Raw genomic sequence first — 14,106 nt, 5'->3', positions numbered from 1 at the left:
AGGGATTGCGACGGCACCAGATGACTCTTGGCCAGGTTGACCACCCAGCCCAGTGAGCGTAACAGGTGCAGCACCCGCTGAATCGCCAGCTGACAAAGAGTCCTCGACTTGGCCCGAATCAGCCAATCGTCCAAGTATGGATGCACCAACAGCCCCTCCTGGCGGAGTCTCGCCGCCACCACCACCATAATCTTGGTGAACGTGCGCGGAGCCGTTGCGAGGCCAAATGGCAACGCTTGAAACTGGTAATGTTGTCCCAGTACCGCAAAACGGAGAAACCGTTGGTGCTCCCGTCGAATCCCAATGTGCAGGTACGCCTCTGTGAGGTCCAGAGAGGCCATAAACTCTCCTTTTCTGACCGACGCGATCACGGACCGCAAAGTTTCCATTCGAAAACGCGGAACCCTTAGACACTTGTTGACACTCTTCAAGTCGAGGATGGGACGAAATGTCCCCTCCTTCTTGGGTACCACGAAATAAATGGAATACCGGCCCTGTTGGAGTTCGCCGGACGGAACCGGAACGACGGCCCCGAGGTCGCGCAACCGCGCCAGAGTCTCCCGCACCGCCCGGCGCTTTTCTGAAAACCCGCAAGGGGACACCAGAAAAGCCGGAGCCGGACGGCGTGAAAAATCTAACGCGTAGCCGTGTTTTATCACCTCTAGGACCCACTGATCCGACGTAATCTTGGTCCATTCCTCGTAAAACCGGCTTAACCTGCCGCCAACCGGAGGAACCGAGGAACGGACCGGCCTCACTTCATTGTGCTGGCTTACTGCCCTGCACAGCCTGACTGGCCCCCGGACGGCCGAATCGACGCCCACGAAAGGACTGCGAGTACGATTGTTGGCGGGCCGCACCGTGACGGAACGAAGAGATCGATCCTCTCGCCGCCCGAGTTCTACGGCCCCCACGAAACCGCGACCGAGCGGCTGGAGCACCCCGGAAGCGGTATCTATCCTCCGGTAAACGGTGTGCTTTATTCTCCCCCAAGGATTCTAGGATATCGTCCAACTCCTTACCAAAAAGCAACTTCCCCTTAAAGGGAAGAGAGCCTAACCTAGCCTTGGAGGTACCATCCGCCGCCCAATGACGAAGCCACAATAGACGCCGCGCCGCTACCGCAGAGACCATGGTCCGTGCCGAAGTGCGCAGGAGATCATAAAAAGCGTCCGCACTATACGCGATGACCGCCTCCAAACGACTCGCCTGTCTCGCCTCCTCCGTCGATAGAGACTCATTCGCCAACAGCTGCTGTGCCCAGCGTAAACCGGCTCGCAACGAAAAATTACTACAAACCGCGGCCCGGATACCCAACGCTGAGACCTCAAAAATACGCTTCAGTTGAACCTCTAACTTCCTATCCTGTATATCTTTGAGAGCCGTACCACCGGTTACCGGGATGGTTGTCTTTTTGGTAACCGCCGCCACCGCCGAATCAAGTTTTGGCAGGCGCAAAAGTTCCAAAACGTCCTCCGGCAGTGGATATAATTTATCCATAGCCTTAGCTACCTTGAGTCCCAAATCCGGAGTATCCCACTCCTTTAACATCAAATCCGATGCCGAGAAATGTAGTGGAAACGCCGACGAGGGACCCCTGAGGCCCAAGACAACCGGATCCGTCTGACCCAGACGAGATTCTACCTGGGGAAGTGGGATTCCCAGTTCCCCCAGGATTTCCGGGATGAGGGGCCCTAGCTCATCCCTATGGAACAACCGAACTACCTTCGGATCGTCCCCATCCGCAGCGTGCAGAGTCCCTGCATCCTTAGGCTCCAGCTCTTCATCCTCCTCAACCCCCCTCGGGGGCTGGGATGGGCAGTCCAGATCCTCCTCCGGATCCGCCAGCGCCTCAGACTCTGACGAGGAGAGCGAAGGCCCCTCCGCCCCTCTAGAGGAACGAAGAGGCCTTGGCCTGGGCCGGGGCCTAGACAGCCCCCCTCCCCCCGTACTGGCCTTTGGGGCCTTGACCGCTGGCGCTCCGCTCTCAGAAGCCGGGGCCCCCGGACCTCTCTTCCGAGCCAGGCGGCGTGCTTTAAACGCCTTATGCATAAGTAACACGAACCGCGAGTTAAAGGAGGAGTCCGATGACCCCTCCTCCTCTTCCCCATCCTCGGGGGAATCATCCGCAGGAGACCTGAACCCTAACGGCCCTTCTTCACCTCCAGATACCCTCTGGGGGGACAAACGCGGCGGGTCCCGCACCTGTGCGCTGGGCTGCCGGCCCGCGCTAACCTGTGCTGCCCGCGCTGAGAAAATGGCCGCCGTTCCCGCCGAAAACGCTGGCAAAATGGCCGCCGTCCCTGACGAACTCGCCGCCGTCCGCTCCGGGAACGCTGCTACCTCGCGGTCCTGCCTACCCCGCCGAGACGCCGAAGGCACCGCCGACCCCCCTTCGCCGCCGCCCACGCACGCGGAACAGAGGCTGTCGCGCGACAGCCTCCCTGTCGCGGACCCGCAGGCCCTGCACGATGCCTGCCGAGGCATCCTTCACACTGCCGCGGCGAACGGAGGCGAACGGAGGCAGAGAGAGACAAAAATCAAGTTGCTCCCCTGATCGACGGGTCCCAGTCACCGCGAGCAAGCACAGCCTAGTAAGTACAAGAACACACACACTCACAGCAGACAAAATAAATGAAAAACATTTTTTTTTTTTTTTTTTTTTTTTTTTTTTTTTTTTACTGCTTACCTCGGATCCGGAGCCGGCTGGGGGGAGTGAGCCGGGACCCCCGGTATCACCCCCAGCCCTGTGAAGCCGGTACGTGGGGCTTTCCCACTCCTCGGCTGCCTCTACCAGGGGGAACAGTCCCCTCAGGACCCTAACTTCCCCTGGGAGGCGGGGATTGGGACCAGCAGGCAAGCCTCTGCGGTCCCTTCCCACTAGAAAACAAAACAACAAACTTTCCTACCTTTTTTTTTTTTTTTTTTACAAAAAACCACCTAACCAACGTAGGCCTAACACAGACTGTAGATTTTGCACCCTCTCCACCTGCTAGGAGACAGAAGAATACTGCCAGACTGTAGGTGGCACCAGCCTATATGTAGGCGGAGTTTTTTGTTTATAAACTTCTGTCTCCATCTGCTAGAGGGGGGGCAAAACCCAGGAGTCTGGACTGATCCTGGTACGTACAGGGAACACACTGATAAGCGAGTTCAGGGATTCCAACAGCGGCTCGACAAGCGATGGTGCTGGTGTTGGTGTCGCAATGCCAAAGCCACGCATCGCCTTCTCCATAGCCAGCTGCACATGCTTCTCCAATTCCTTCTCTAAGATCGCTGATGCCAGGACAGGCTGGGAAACCGGAGATGCAACCAGATCCTCTTCAGAACTAAGAGGAGGATCAGTGGCTGGCATCGGGACCAATGAACGTCAAAAAATCTATCTAGGATACTAACTGGAGAACCGGAAGGACTCTGCATCATTCGTGTGAGGAAACTTGAAAAAATGGTGTCAGAAAGACCACTTAAAAAAGTAGGCCAAAAAGTGAGAAAATGTGAGGCTCACCCAACTGCAAGATGAAAGGCTCTGCAGAAAAGAAGAGGTTGAAGGGGGACCTCACGTGAACGTGTGGCATATTACATGGGTGAGCATGTTCAGTGAGATTCAGGCAAAGTTCTAGAAACTTTGACATAAGTTTGCCATGCCAATGATGTCACCCATGTGTGAAGACTGCCATCCTGCTTGTTCTCTGAGAATATTCTGATAGCAATACCCATAGCTTAGGCTGTCAAAGCAATCAATGCTTGATTCTGCCAGGAGCAATACGATTGTCCCGCACTTCCAGCAGCCGTGGGGTTGTGGGGGGTGCCGGGTAGACACGAGAGCAGGCCAGAGGTGTTTGAAGGAGTGGAGAGGCTGCTTGGGTCGATAGGCCCACTATATTTTGTAATCTTTTGGGGGAAGGAGTGGTTTGACCACTATGGCAGACATCAGTTGGAATGATTTCATGTGCTGGGGGATCAGGCCTGAGGGCCCACATGGATTTTTAAAAATGTTTCTTTTTCTGCCTCGTTACTGGATATATAATTTCAATACATATGGTTAAAGATAACATTATCCGGGTAGATGTATCCAGATAACTCTAGACCTGCATTTACCATGATTAAACTTACTTAGCTAAATTTAGGCAGCAAGCATTGATCACTGCTATCCAATTAAGTTTAAGCCCCGCTCTCCCAGAATGTGTCATTTTTATTCGGATAATATTTAGCTAAGTACGTCTTACCTGGCTACAGCTTTTCTGGACAGTGGGAGGACATATTTAAACTACAGCTTTGTCTGGCTAAATCCCAAATTTAGCTGAATAAACCATTTTGACTATTGACCTCCGAGGATCCCTAGTGCATGAGGGTTACCTGCAAGGGGCGGCAGTTACAGCCCTCAGCACTTGCTGGGCAGACTGGATGGGCCATTTGGGTTGTTCTCTGCCTCTATTTACTGCTTTATAGTGCGTCCCAGGGAAAAGCTGGAGATAAAAGCAGAGAGCATCTTTATACTATCAGATGCAGTCCGCTTCGGTACTTGCTGCTAAGAGAATCCCATCAGTGATATTTACACATGATATTCATCGTCTTGGACGTGTTAATGTGAAAAACCTCTTCCCGAGGTTCTGAGCTTGCTCTTACATGAGGCTGGATCAAGGGAAACGAGGGCAACGTTGCTGGGGCAGGAACATGCTGTCACCAGGAGATAACTGCCCCAACGTGCTTTCATTCCCTGCTGCCCCCAGTAACACAGCAGAGCGTCACTTACTTTATCCTGAAGATCGCTGTCAGCCAGGAGCAGAATCCCTGCCAGGGAGAGAGAAAGAGTCAAACCCAGGCTCCTGCTCTTCCATTGCCCTCCCTCCCCAGGGCATCACTTGTGCACGGGAGTTTCAATCCAAGGACAGCAGCGAGGATCTCTCTTTCCAGTCATCACCCCAACCCCCCAAACCATTAATCACATGCTCTTCAGTAAATGAAAGCACTGAGGCTGCAGAAACTCTAGACACAGCGCCGTCCCTTCAAACTCATCTCTGACACAGGGCACCAATAGCTTTACTTATCCTAATCAAACTCTCATCAGGGAGCCATAATGTACAAACTCTCTTCCTATTCCTTCCCAGCAAGGAATGCAGCCCAGAGCCCAGGACCCAAAAAAGGAGGCACGGATTCCGTTCAAAAGAAGGGGACCAAACTGGGCCTGGAATCCGTGCCTCCTGTCTGGGATTTCATGGAAGCACTGAGAAATTGTCTTTAAATCATTCGCGTTCCTGGTTCATTCTGCACACGTCTTCCTCTCTAAGAGCCGGGACTGAGTGTCCCCAAGAGTAACTATAGCAGTGCTTCTCGATCACTGGTCTATGGACCGGCACCTGTCCCTGGGCAGTCTTTGGAGTAACAATAACTACAGTAGGATGAGGATGAAAAGGAAGCAAGACCTGCCCTGTACCACAGCCAGCAGAAACCTTTCCTATCCTTCCCTCCTGCCCGGTCCTGAAAGGGAAACAGCATTAGGTGAATGCTAATGAGCCAACATGAGAGTGAGTCGGAGCCTATTCCACGGTCAGGCCACAACGAGGAGGGAACAGGGCCACTCTGGGGCCTGCTGACTCGCTCTCATGCAAGCATGTTAACATTCACTTGCCATTGCTACCCTCCCAGAAATCAGACTGGCCTGAAAGCTCACAGGATTATGGCATTAACTCTAGAACTGGTGCTGGCTGGTAGGGGAGAGAAAAGGGAAGGATTTTTTATTTTTTTTCCAGTAATGAGCTGGTGGCTGACTGTGGGACGGGAAAGGGATGTTCTTTATTAAATGATCACCTGATGGCTGGCTGAGAGGGATCGAAGGTTGTTTTTTCTTTTCCAAGGACAATACTCTTGGCTGGCTGGGAGAGGGAAGGAAGGAGAGAGGGAGAGGTGGGGGAGGGAGTATATCTGCCTTCCTCCCCACTCATCAAGCTTTGTACCTGGTTCATGTAATTTAAGGAAAGTAGCGAGCTGGTCCTCTACATACAATCGGTTTGTATTTCTGTAGAGCGAGAGACTGCTCTAGCACACAATGTGTACACACAAAACTGCACCTGTGGTGCTCATAATCCATATCACAACAAGAAACATTGCCAGCAGGGAGATCTGATAACCAATCAAAAGGGTCTCATGACGGAAACCACTGGCACCATGGTAAGACTGAAACTCAGATAGAAGAGAGATAACAACCATGTTGGGGGCAACAATAATGGGCTAGGTTAAGATGAAAAGAAACAGATCCAACTGTCATGACATGCTGAGATAAGAGGAAGCTGGTATACAAAGAAAGAAATTCTCTATATAAGCAGCTAATGGGCAAGCAGAAAACTGAAGGAGCTCCAACAGTGACTGTCAGGTCATTTGTCTCTCCTTCTTTATATTCTATCTTACTCTGCATACCAATAAATGCTTCTAACCTGACTACCGTCTGTTTATCTGTAAATACTGGGATAAGCACTGTAAAAAGCCTTCATTCTGATGACTCCCGCATGATTCCCAGGTGTGGCCTGGAAGGTAGCAATTGTTTTCTTCTGCAGGATGGAGAGATACAGAGTAGCCTCAGCAGAGAGACATCTGAATATTTTGTGACAGTAAGTGAAGCCGTACGATGACAAGCTCCATAAGGAAGTTGTAAGTATAAAATCTATTTCTATTGTACAGTTTAGTTTAGTTTTCTTGTATTGTGGGGATGCCCACTAAATTTAAGAAAAATTTTGTTTTTGCAATATAAGCTGATTCTGCTCTCTACTTCAACGGCAGGGGAGAAAGTCTGATACTTCACTTTCAATGCATATCCAGCATAGCTATCTGCTTCTTTGGCAGGGGGATGAAGAAAAGTGGATCTATATACAGTCAACAACCAACAAAGTCTGAATTACATAATCGGGGTAAACAAGCATGGATGTATCTTGCTTATTGAGGTGGTTACTATCCCTAACTAATTAAGCTAGATATTTCATTTAGATGCAGTTCCAACACTGCTCTCTACTTTAATGGTGGGGGGGGGGGGGGGGAACAGAACAAAAAAGTTACTAAGGGCCAAGAGTAACAAATAAGTATGAGAAAAAAAAAGAGTGTGAAAGCTTGCTGGGCAGACTGGATGGGCCGTTGGTCTTCTTCTGCCGTCATTTCTATGTTTCTATATGTTTCTATGTTTCTAGTGTTGCCTGTAGATGAAGTCTGCACAGCATTTCCTTTAAACAAAAAACTTATACTGGAACACAAAAACAAAAAGTGATTTAAGGCAGCTATTTAAACAATCTTTTAACGCTAGGACAAAATGCTGATTTGATTTTTGAAATTATTTGCCTTTTCCAGCGAAGGTCGGCAAGTGTCAGTAACTGTTTGAAATCAGGTCTTGTGTTTATATCTATCTGATTGCAGTTATTGTGTAACTAAGTTACCGCAACTGTCTGTCCAAATCCTAGAGTGAGGATCTGTTCCAGGAATCAGAGCCCCATCTCAATTTATGCTTGCCGTGGACATGCACGGTTGTTTACAGATTCAGAATTGGGTCATGGGAGTGGGGGGGGGGGGGGGGGGGGTCACTTAAGTTCCTCTAGTGAGATTGATGATTCTGTTGCTGTAAAAGCAATCGCTAATACTGAAATTTTAGAACTTGAAAAGACACAGGGAGCTGAAGATGAGTTTGCAGATAAGGGGAACAGAGCTAGCAAGAAGGAGAGAAAGTGGGGGATTTGTAAAACAAAGTGCTTCTCGTATGCAAATGCAAACAGAAGAGAAAACTTGTTTAAATGAATTGATTTTTCAGTTTAAAAGTTATAAACAGACTGATGGGAAATTAAAGATGGTTGAGAAATGAGTTGATTTTTGCAGAAAGTGAATTTAATTTAGTAAGGTGGTTTAGTTTCGTTTGCACTGAAGTGCAATATGTAATTTATCAAAGTGACAGCAGAGAATGTATACGTCTCTTAATGTCTACCATTGAATTTCTACAGAAACTAATAACATATGGTTTCTTTAAATGCTGTCTAAATACTTGTATGTGAGATAGATAAGGAATGGCTCTGATCAGAAAACAGAGAGAGCACAGCTGTCTTGTGTATTTTCCCTGAACATAAATGCATATTTAGTTTACACTTTATTTTTATTTCTGTTTTAAGCAGAATTGCCTATTAGTTTGTATATCTGGTAATGAAATGCTTTTACTGTTGACATCCCACTACAAAAAGGAAAAAAAAGTGCATCTTTCTAGTCTTGAATCAACAGACCACAACACTTATGTCTGCTTGCCTGTTTGTCATCAGGAAAGAATTCACAAGCCCTGACACAAGCAGAGATGCAAAAGATCATCTATTTGGCATATTCTTGTTTCATCTCTATTTCTTGAACTACCTTTATGAACATTCTATACAAAAGACTGGTTTGATTGTTTTAATCTGGATTGCTTTATATTGCACTTTTCATGCTTAGTGTTAGAATCATTCACAAATATCTCATGAATTGATAACATACATACACGTAGTAAAGCACACCACCCTAGTAGAAGCAATTACATGGGATCCTTTAACCCTGACCGAAAGAAATAGCCTTATTGCAGCTACAGTATTTATATTTGGTGCTGACTATATTACAACCAAATTGAGAATGAGTATTTTGCACTTACAAGCTATTGATGAAATCTTTAAAAATATTATAGTTGCCACTTTATGCTACACTGCCACCCAGTTAAATATCTTTAAAAATATTATAGTTGCCACTTTACGCTACACTGCCACCCAGTTATGAGAAATTTATTTATTTATTTATTTAACATTTTTATATACCGACCTTCATGAAAGAAAATTCATATCAGATCGGTTTACAGATAACATGAGGGGAATAACAAAGTCAACCATATAACAAGAAATGAAAGTTACATATAACAAGGGGTATTAACCTGGAGGGCTAGGATAGCCGGAGCGATAGAAGGCATAACTGAACAAATTAGATAATACAATAATATGATGAGAAGAGGCATAAGTGTATAGGCTACACTTGTCAGAGAGTTTAGGTAGGAGTCAGTGTCTGAATTAGTGAGGAATTGCTGGAACTGTAGGTTAAGTGAAGGCCTGGATGAAGAGCCTGCAAGGTATCACTGATACCTTGCAGGACCACCATTTTGCCCTTGATCTATTGTTAGCATCTCAGGGAGATTTCTGCCATGTTCTTCAAGCTTCCTATGGTAAACAATGTTATGTTGAAATCATTGACCGCACTCCCATTATTTTAATCTGCCACCGTACTCTTCTTCTCTCAGCTAACCAGGCAACTTGAGTACTCCTTCCCTTGAAGTTTTCAGAAGACAAGTACCTAAAACTGGGATTCTAGTTTAAATTGGGGTTCTCTCTCTCAGCACCTCAATGATCTGATCTCACTTATTCTACCCATCTCCGCCGCACCTTGCATGTTTATGATCCTTGTTTCCGCATCTGGGCAAGGGCCAAGAGGGAAATGTATATCGGCAGCGTGAAAGACAGCTCTAGCAGATATAATGTGTACGCACAGAACTGCAGCTGTGGTACTCATAAACAAGATCAGAAAAAGAAACATTACCAGTGGGGAGATCTGATAACCAGACAAAAGGAACTCATGATGAAACCACTGGTGCCATGGTAAGACAACTCAGATAGAAGAGAGAGAACTTGTGGAAACAGTAAAAGATACTAATGTTGGGGGCAACAATAATGGGCTAAGATGAAAAGAAACAGATCCAACTGTCATGACATGCTGAGATAAGAGGAAGCTAGTATACAAAGAAAGAAATTCTCTATATAAGCAGCTAATGGGCAAGCAGAAAACTGAAGGAGTTCCAACAATGACTGTCAGGTCATTTGTCTCTCCTTCCTGGTACTCTGTCTTATTTTGCGTATCAATAAATGCTTCTAACCTGACTGAGTACCGTCTGATTATCTGTAAACACGGATAAGCACTGTAAGAAGCCTTCAGGTTGAGAAACACTAAGCTCCCACCCTGAATAACACGCTCCTACAGTCCTTTGGGCAGCTCTTCACATTGACAGATTTATTTTGCTGCCCCCTAGGAATTGCTGGTGCTGTTGCCCCCTCCTCAAATAGTCAGACAATAGGGAACAGATGATCTAAGTCACAGCCCCCATAAGTTTCCCAGGAATAAGAACATTCTGAAGCAGATTGGCAAACATTTCCGATCTTTGTATTACTTTATAAAAATAGTTTTTCAAACTTGCTTGTGTCTATACAATTGATTTTGTCTTTACTGTCTAAAGAAACAGGATCTCAAGATTCAGCACAAGAAGGAGATCTAACAGATGAGGAGAGGGGGAGGAGGGAAGACAGGTAGGATTGGAAAGAGGACAGTGAGGGGAGAGGAGTGGGGATGGGGAAGACAGGGGGATGGGGAATATCAAGGAAGAAGGGTGAAGATAAAAAAAATCTGAGGTGGGAGAAGAGGAGGGAGAAAGAGGGAGGAAGGAAGGGAGATTCCAGGGTCTGGAGGATACAATCTAAGATCAAGGGAGGAAGCAACCAAATTGCAGTGAGTAGAGGAAGAGGAGGGAGGTGTTCCTACTGTGCTCCAGTCCTACTCCCCCTTGCACTCTGTCTTCAACCACACACACACACACACATATAGCCTGGTACTACTCCCTTCTCTCACACACACAAACACTGCCTGCCTTTCCCCTATCCTCCCCCCCCCTCTATCTTACACATAGAACATGTCCCACAGCCAATCCTCTCACTCCCCAATTCAGCGCCTCTCCACTTCCCCAAAATTATCCTCTTTTGCTCTGTCTACTCCAGGCTCACCCCTTCTCCTCCTATTCCCTGCAGTTGGATCAAGATTCAAAGGATGAGACTCAGCACAGCTGGAAGGCAGCAAGTCTTCAGCCAACCTGCTGACAAATCCAGGCACAGGCCTCATGTGCCTACTGACAAATCCAGGCCTGGCTGTTCAACTTACATTGTCTCTTTGTTCGAAGTCCACGGAGCTGGAGACAGAGGTCAGCCGTTCATACCTGTCATGGCTATCAGAGTGCATTGCTGAGGCAACACTAAGTGAGAAAAGAAATAACTGTTAGTGCACAGACTCTTCAAGAAAGAGGAACATCAAGGAGAAAACCATATCCCAGAGAGAGAGAGAGAGAGAGAAAAAAAAGAGAGAGTGCTACCAGTCACCCAGAGCAGAAGACAGAGAGCAGAGTGTCAGGCTCATCAAATCACCTTTCCACCTACTGGGGAGAGGGACAAGGTGAGCCATGTGAACTGTGAAGAAAGGGCAGGTGAGCTTTATACTCTTCAGCCATTCGTGCCCTTCTCAGGTACTTCTTACCCTAACAAGACTTCTCTTTTCTTCTACGTTATTTGGGTCAGGAAGAAGTTGAGCATCATGTTCATTATCAAATCAGTACTGCCAGAGCTTGGGCCAAAGTCACAAAACATTAGCACCACACACAGCTCTGACAGCAGCTGAACAGAGCACCTGTGAGTAGCCAAATCCCAGCAACAGCCGCACTACACCACACACCGCCCAGACACCAGCTGAACACTGCATCTGCGAGCAGCCAAATCCCAGCAACAGCCGCACTACACCACACACCGCCCAGACACCAGCTGAACACTGCATCTGCGAGCAGCCAAATCCCAGCAACAGCCGCACCACACCACACACCACCCAGACACCAACTGAACACTGCATCTGCAAGCAGTCAAATCCCAGCAACAGCCGCACTACACCACACACCGCCCAGACACCAGCTGAACACTGCATCTGCAAGCAGTCAAATCCCAGCAACAGCCGCACTACACCACACACCACCCAGACACCAACTGAACACTGCATCTGCAAGCAGTCAAATCCCAGCAACAGCCGCACTACACCACACACCGCCCAGACACCAGCTGAACACTGCATCTGCGAGCAGCCAAATCCCAGCAACAGCCGCACTACACCACACACCACCCAGACACCAGCTGAACACTGCATCTGCAAGCAGTCAAATCCCAGCAACAGCCGCACTACACCACACACCGCCCAGACACCAGCTGAACACTGCATCTGCGAGCAGCCAAATCCCAGCAACAGCCGCACTACACCACACACCGCCCAGACACCAGCTGAACACTGCATCTGCAAGCAGTCAAATCCCAGCAACAGCCGCACTACACCACACACCGCCCAGACACCAGCTGAACACTGCATCTGCGAGCAGCCAAATCCCAGCAACAGCCGCACCACACCACACACCACCCAGACACCAACTGAACACTGCATCTGCAAGCAGTCAAATCCCAGCAACAGCCGCACTACACCACACACCGCCCAGACACCAGCTGAAAACTGCATCTGCAAGCAGTCAAATCCCAGCAACAGCCGCACTACACCACACACCGCCCAGACGCCAGCTGAACACTGCATCTGCGAGCGGCCAAATCCCAGCAACAGCCGCACCACACCACACACCGCCCAGACACCAGCTGAACACTACATCTGCGAGCAGCCCAAACAGCTCAGACACAAGGAGGCCAACATTCAAAAGAGCCTCCAACAGATAATCTTTGCAGCTCAAGTTAGCTGGATAAGTTATCCCAGATATTCTTAAGGATAAATGTCTACACTGAGTATCCATGATTAAAGATATCTAGCTACCTTTAGCTGAATAATTTTTAACTTAACTGCTTATCTTTGAACTTCACCAGCTGGATCAAAGGTTCTCTGGCCTCACGTGGCCAGAGAACTTTAGTCTTAACTACCTATATTCAAAAAAATATAGTGGGTTAAGTGGTGCTGCAGAGTAAAAAAATGAACCTTGCTAGCCTAGCAGCCCAATTACTGCCTCTGCCCTACTTCCCAATCACCACACAGCCCTCTGACAATTTTAATCTCCAAAAGTGGAAGGGTTCTGGGATTGGCCCCCTTCCCTACCATAGTTTTTGCTAGCATTAGCCCTCCACTGCCCCTTTCCCACCCCACCAACCCTAACCCTCCCAGCTCTCTGTGACTTGGGCAATGTCAATCTTCAGCAGGACTGACGTGCACGGCCACCATGATCTAAGCCCACTGTTTTCACTGGAAGCATGCGCTGGTGGCATTGCTGTGACTAGTAACGCTAGTAGCTCACGTGGCTACGCTGATGGCTGGGATTGCAGTGGAAGAGCTCTGTGACCCCGGTCTAAAATTGGCATCACTCAAGGTACTGGTAGGGTGGGAGGGGGGGCACAGAGAAAGAGGCAGTGGAGGACCAATCCTTCCTAACATTATAGTGAACTCGGGAGCAGGTGGGGGGGAGGCTGGTCCCAGACAGCTTCTGCTTGTGGACTTTAAATCTTGGGGGCGGTTCAGATTCCCATAACTTTATTAGCATGACAATTTTCCATGTGCTGTCAAAGAAATATCCAGCAGGATTACAATAAAAGGGTAGCAGAAAGGGGAAAAGAAGTACAACATGATAATAACTGAAGTCAAATACTTGGCAAGGCCTATGATTTACAGCTTGGGAAGGGCTGAGAAGAGGCAGCGAGTAGGCCCTAGGCCTGCCAGGTTCTTTTGAATATAGCTGGCTAAGGATAAAGATGTCTGGCCACACGAGGCCACATCTCCAGTTAGCAGAAGAATTTGTTCAGCTGACTCCAAATATCGGAGTTAGCTCAATAAGTTATTTGGCTAACTCAAGCCTAACCCGGAATGCCCCAAACATCCCTTTCGTATTTGGCTAAATTTTGCCAGAAAATGGCTTATCCTGCTACAGCTTAGTTGGATAGATACTGTGGATATTCAGAACTCAATATTTAGCTGGACAAATGCCTTTGAATAATTAACCTCCAGGTGAATCCAGCCATCCTCGCATAAACCTGAGCCTGTACACAAGCCCCGCCCTCCCTCAAAGGTCCAGACTCCCAGCATTCCTCCTATACACACATCAACACTCGAGAACGAACACAAGCCCCGCCCTCCCTCATAGAGGCAGACTCCCAGCATTCCTCCTATACACACATCAACACTCGAGAACAAACACAAGCCCCGCCCTCCCTCATAGGTCCATTCCTCCTACACACACACAGATCAACACTCGAGAACGAACACAAGCCCCGCCCTCCCTCATAGAGGCAGACT

General features: G+C 48.2%; 1 protein-coding gene across 6 annotated transcripts in view; it reads right to left on the bottom strand.

The window, feature by feature from the left end:
- TMEM63B (transmembrane protein 63B) overlaps positions 1 to 14,106 on the bottom strand; it is a 298,942-nt gene that overhangs the window by 152,457 nt on the left and 132,379 nt on the right. For all 6 annotated transcript variants that reach the window (XM_029592874.1, XM_029592872.1, XM_029592869.1 and 3 more), the window contains 2 exons: positions 10,957 to 11,047; positions 4,754 to 4,791 (listed from right to left, as the gene is read on the bottom strand). In XM_029592874.1, coding sequence (XP_029448734.1) covers positions 4,754 to 4,791; positions 10,957 to 11,047 — 129 coding nt within the window. The remainder of the gene's footprint in view (positions 1 to 4,753; positions 4,792 to 10,956; positions 11,048 to 14,106) is intronic.

This window comes from Rhinatrema bivittatum, chromosome 3 (assembly GCF_901001135.1).
Source record: "Rhinatrema bivittatum chromosome 3, aRhiBiv1.1, whole genome shotgun sequence".
Taxonomy (NCBI): Eukaryota; Metazoa; Chordata; class Amphibia; order Gymnophiona; family Rhinatrematidae; genus Rhinatrema; species Rhinatrema bivittatum.
The sequence above is the reverse complement of the archived record's forward strand: the minus strand, read 5'-3'. Positions and strand labels throughout refer to the sequence as shown.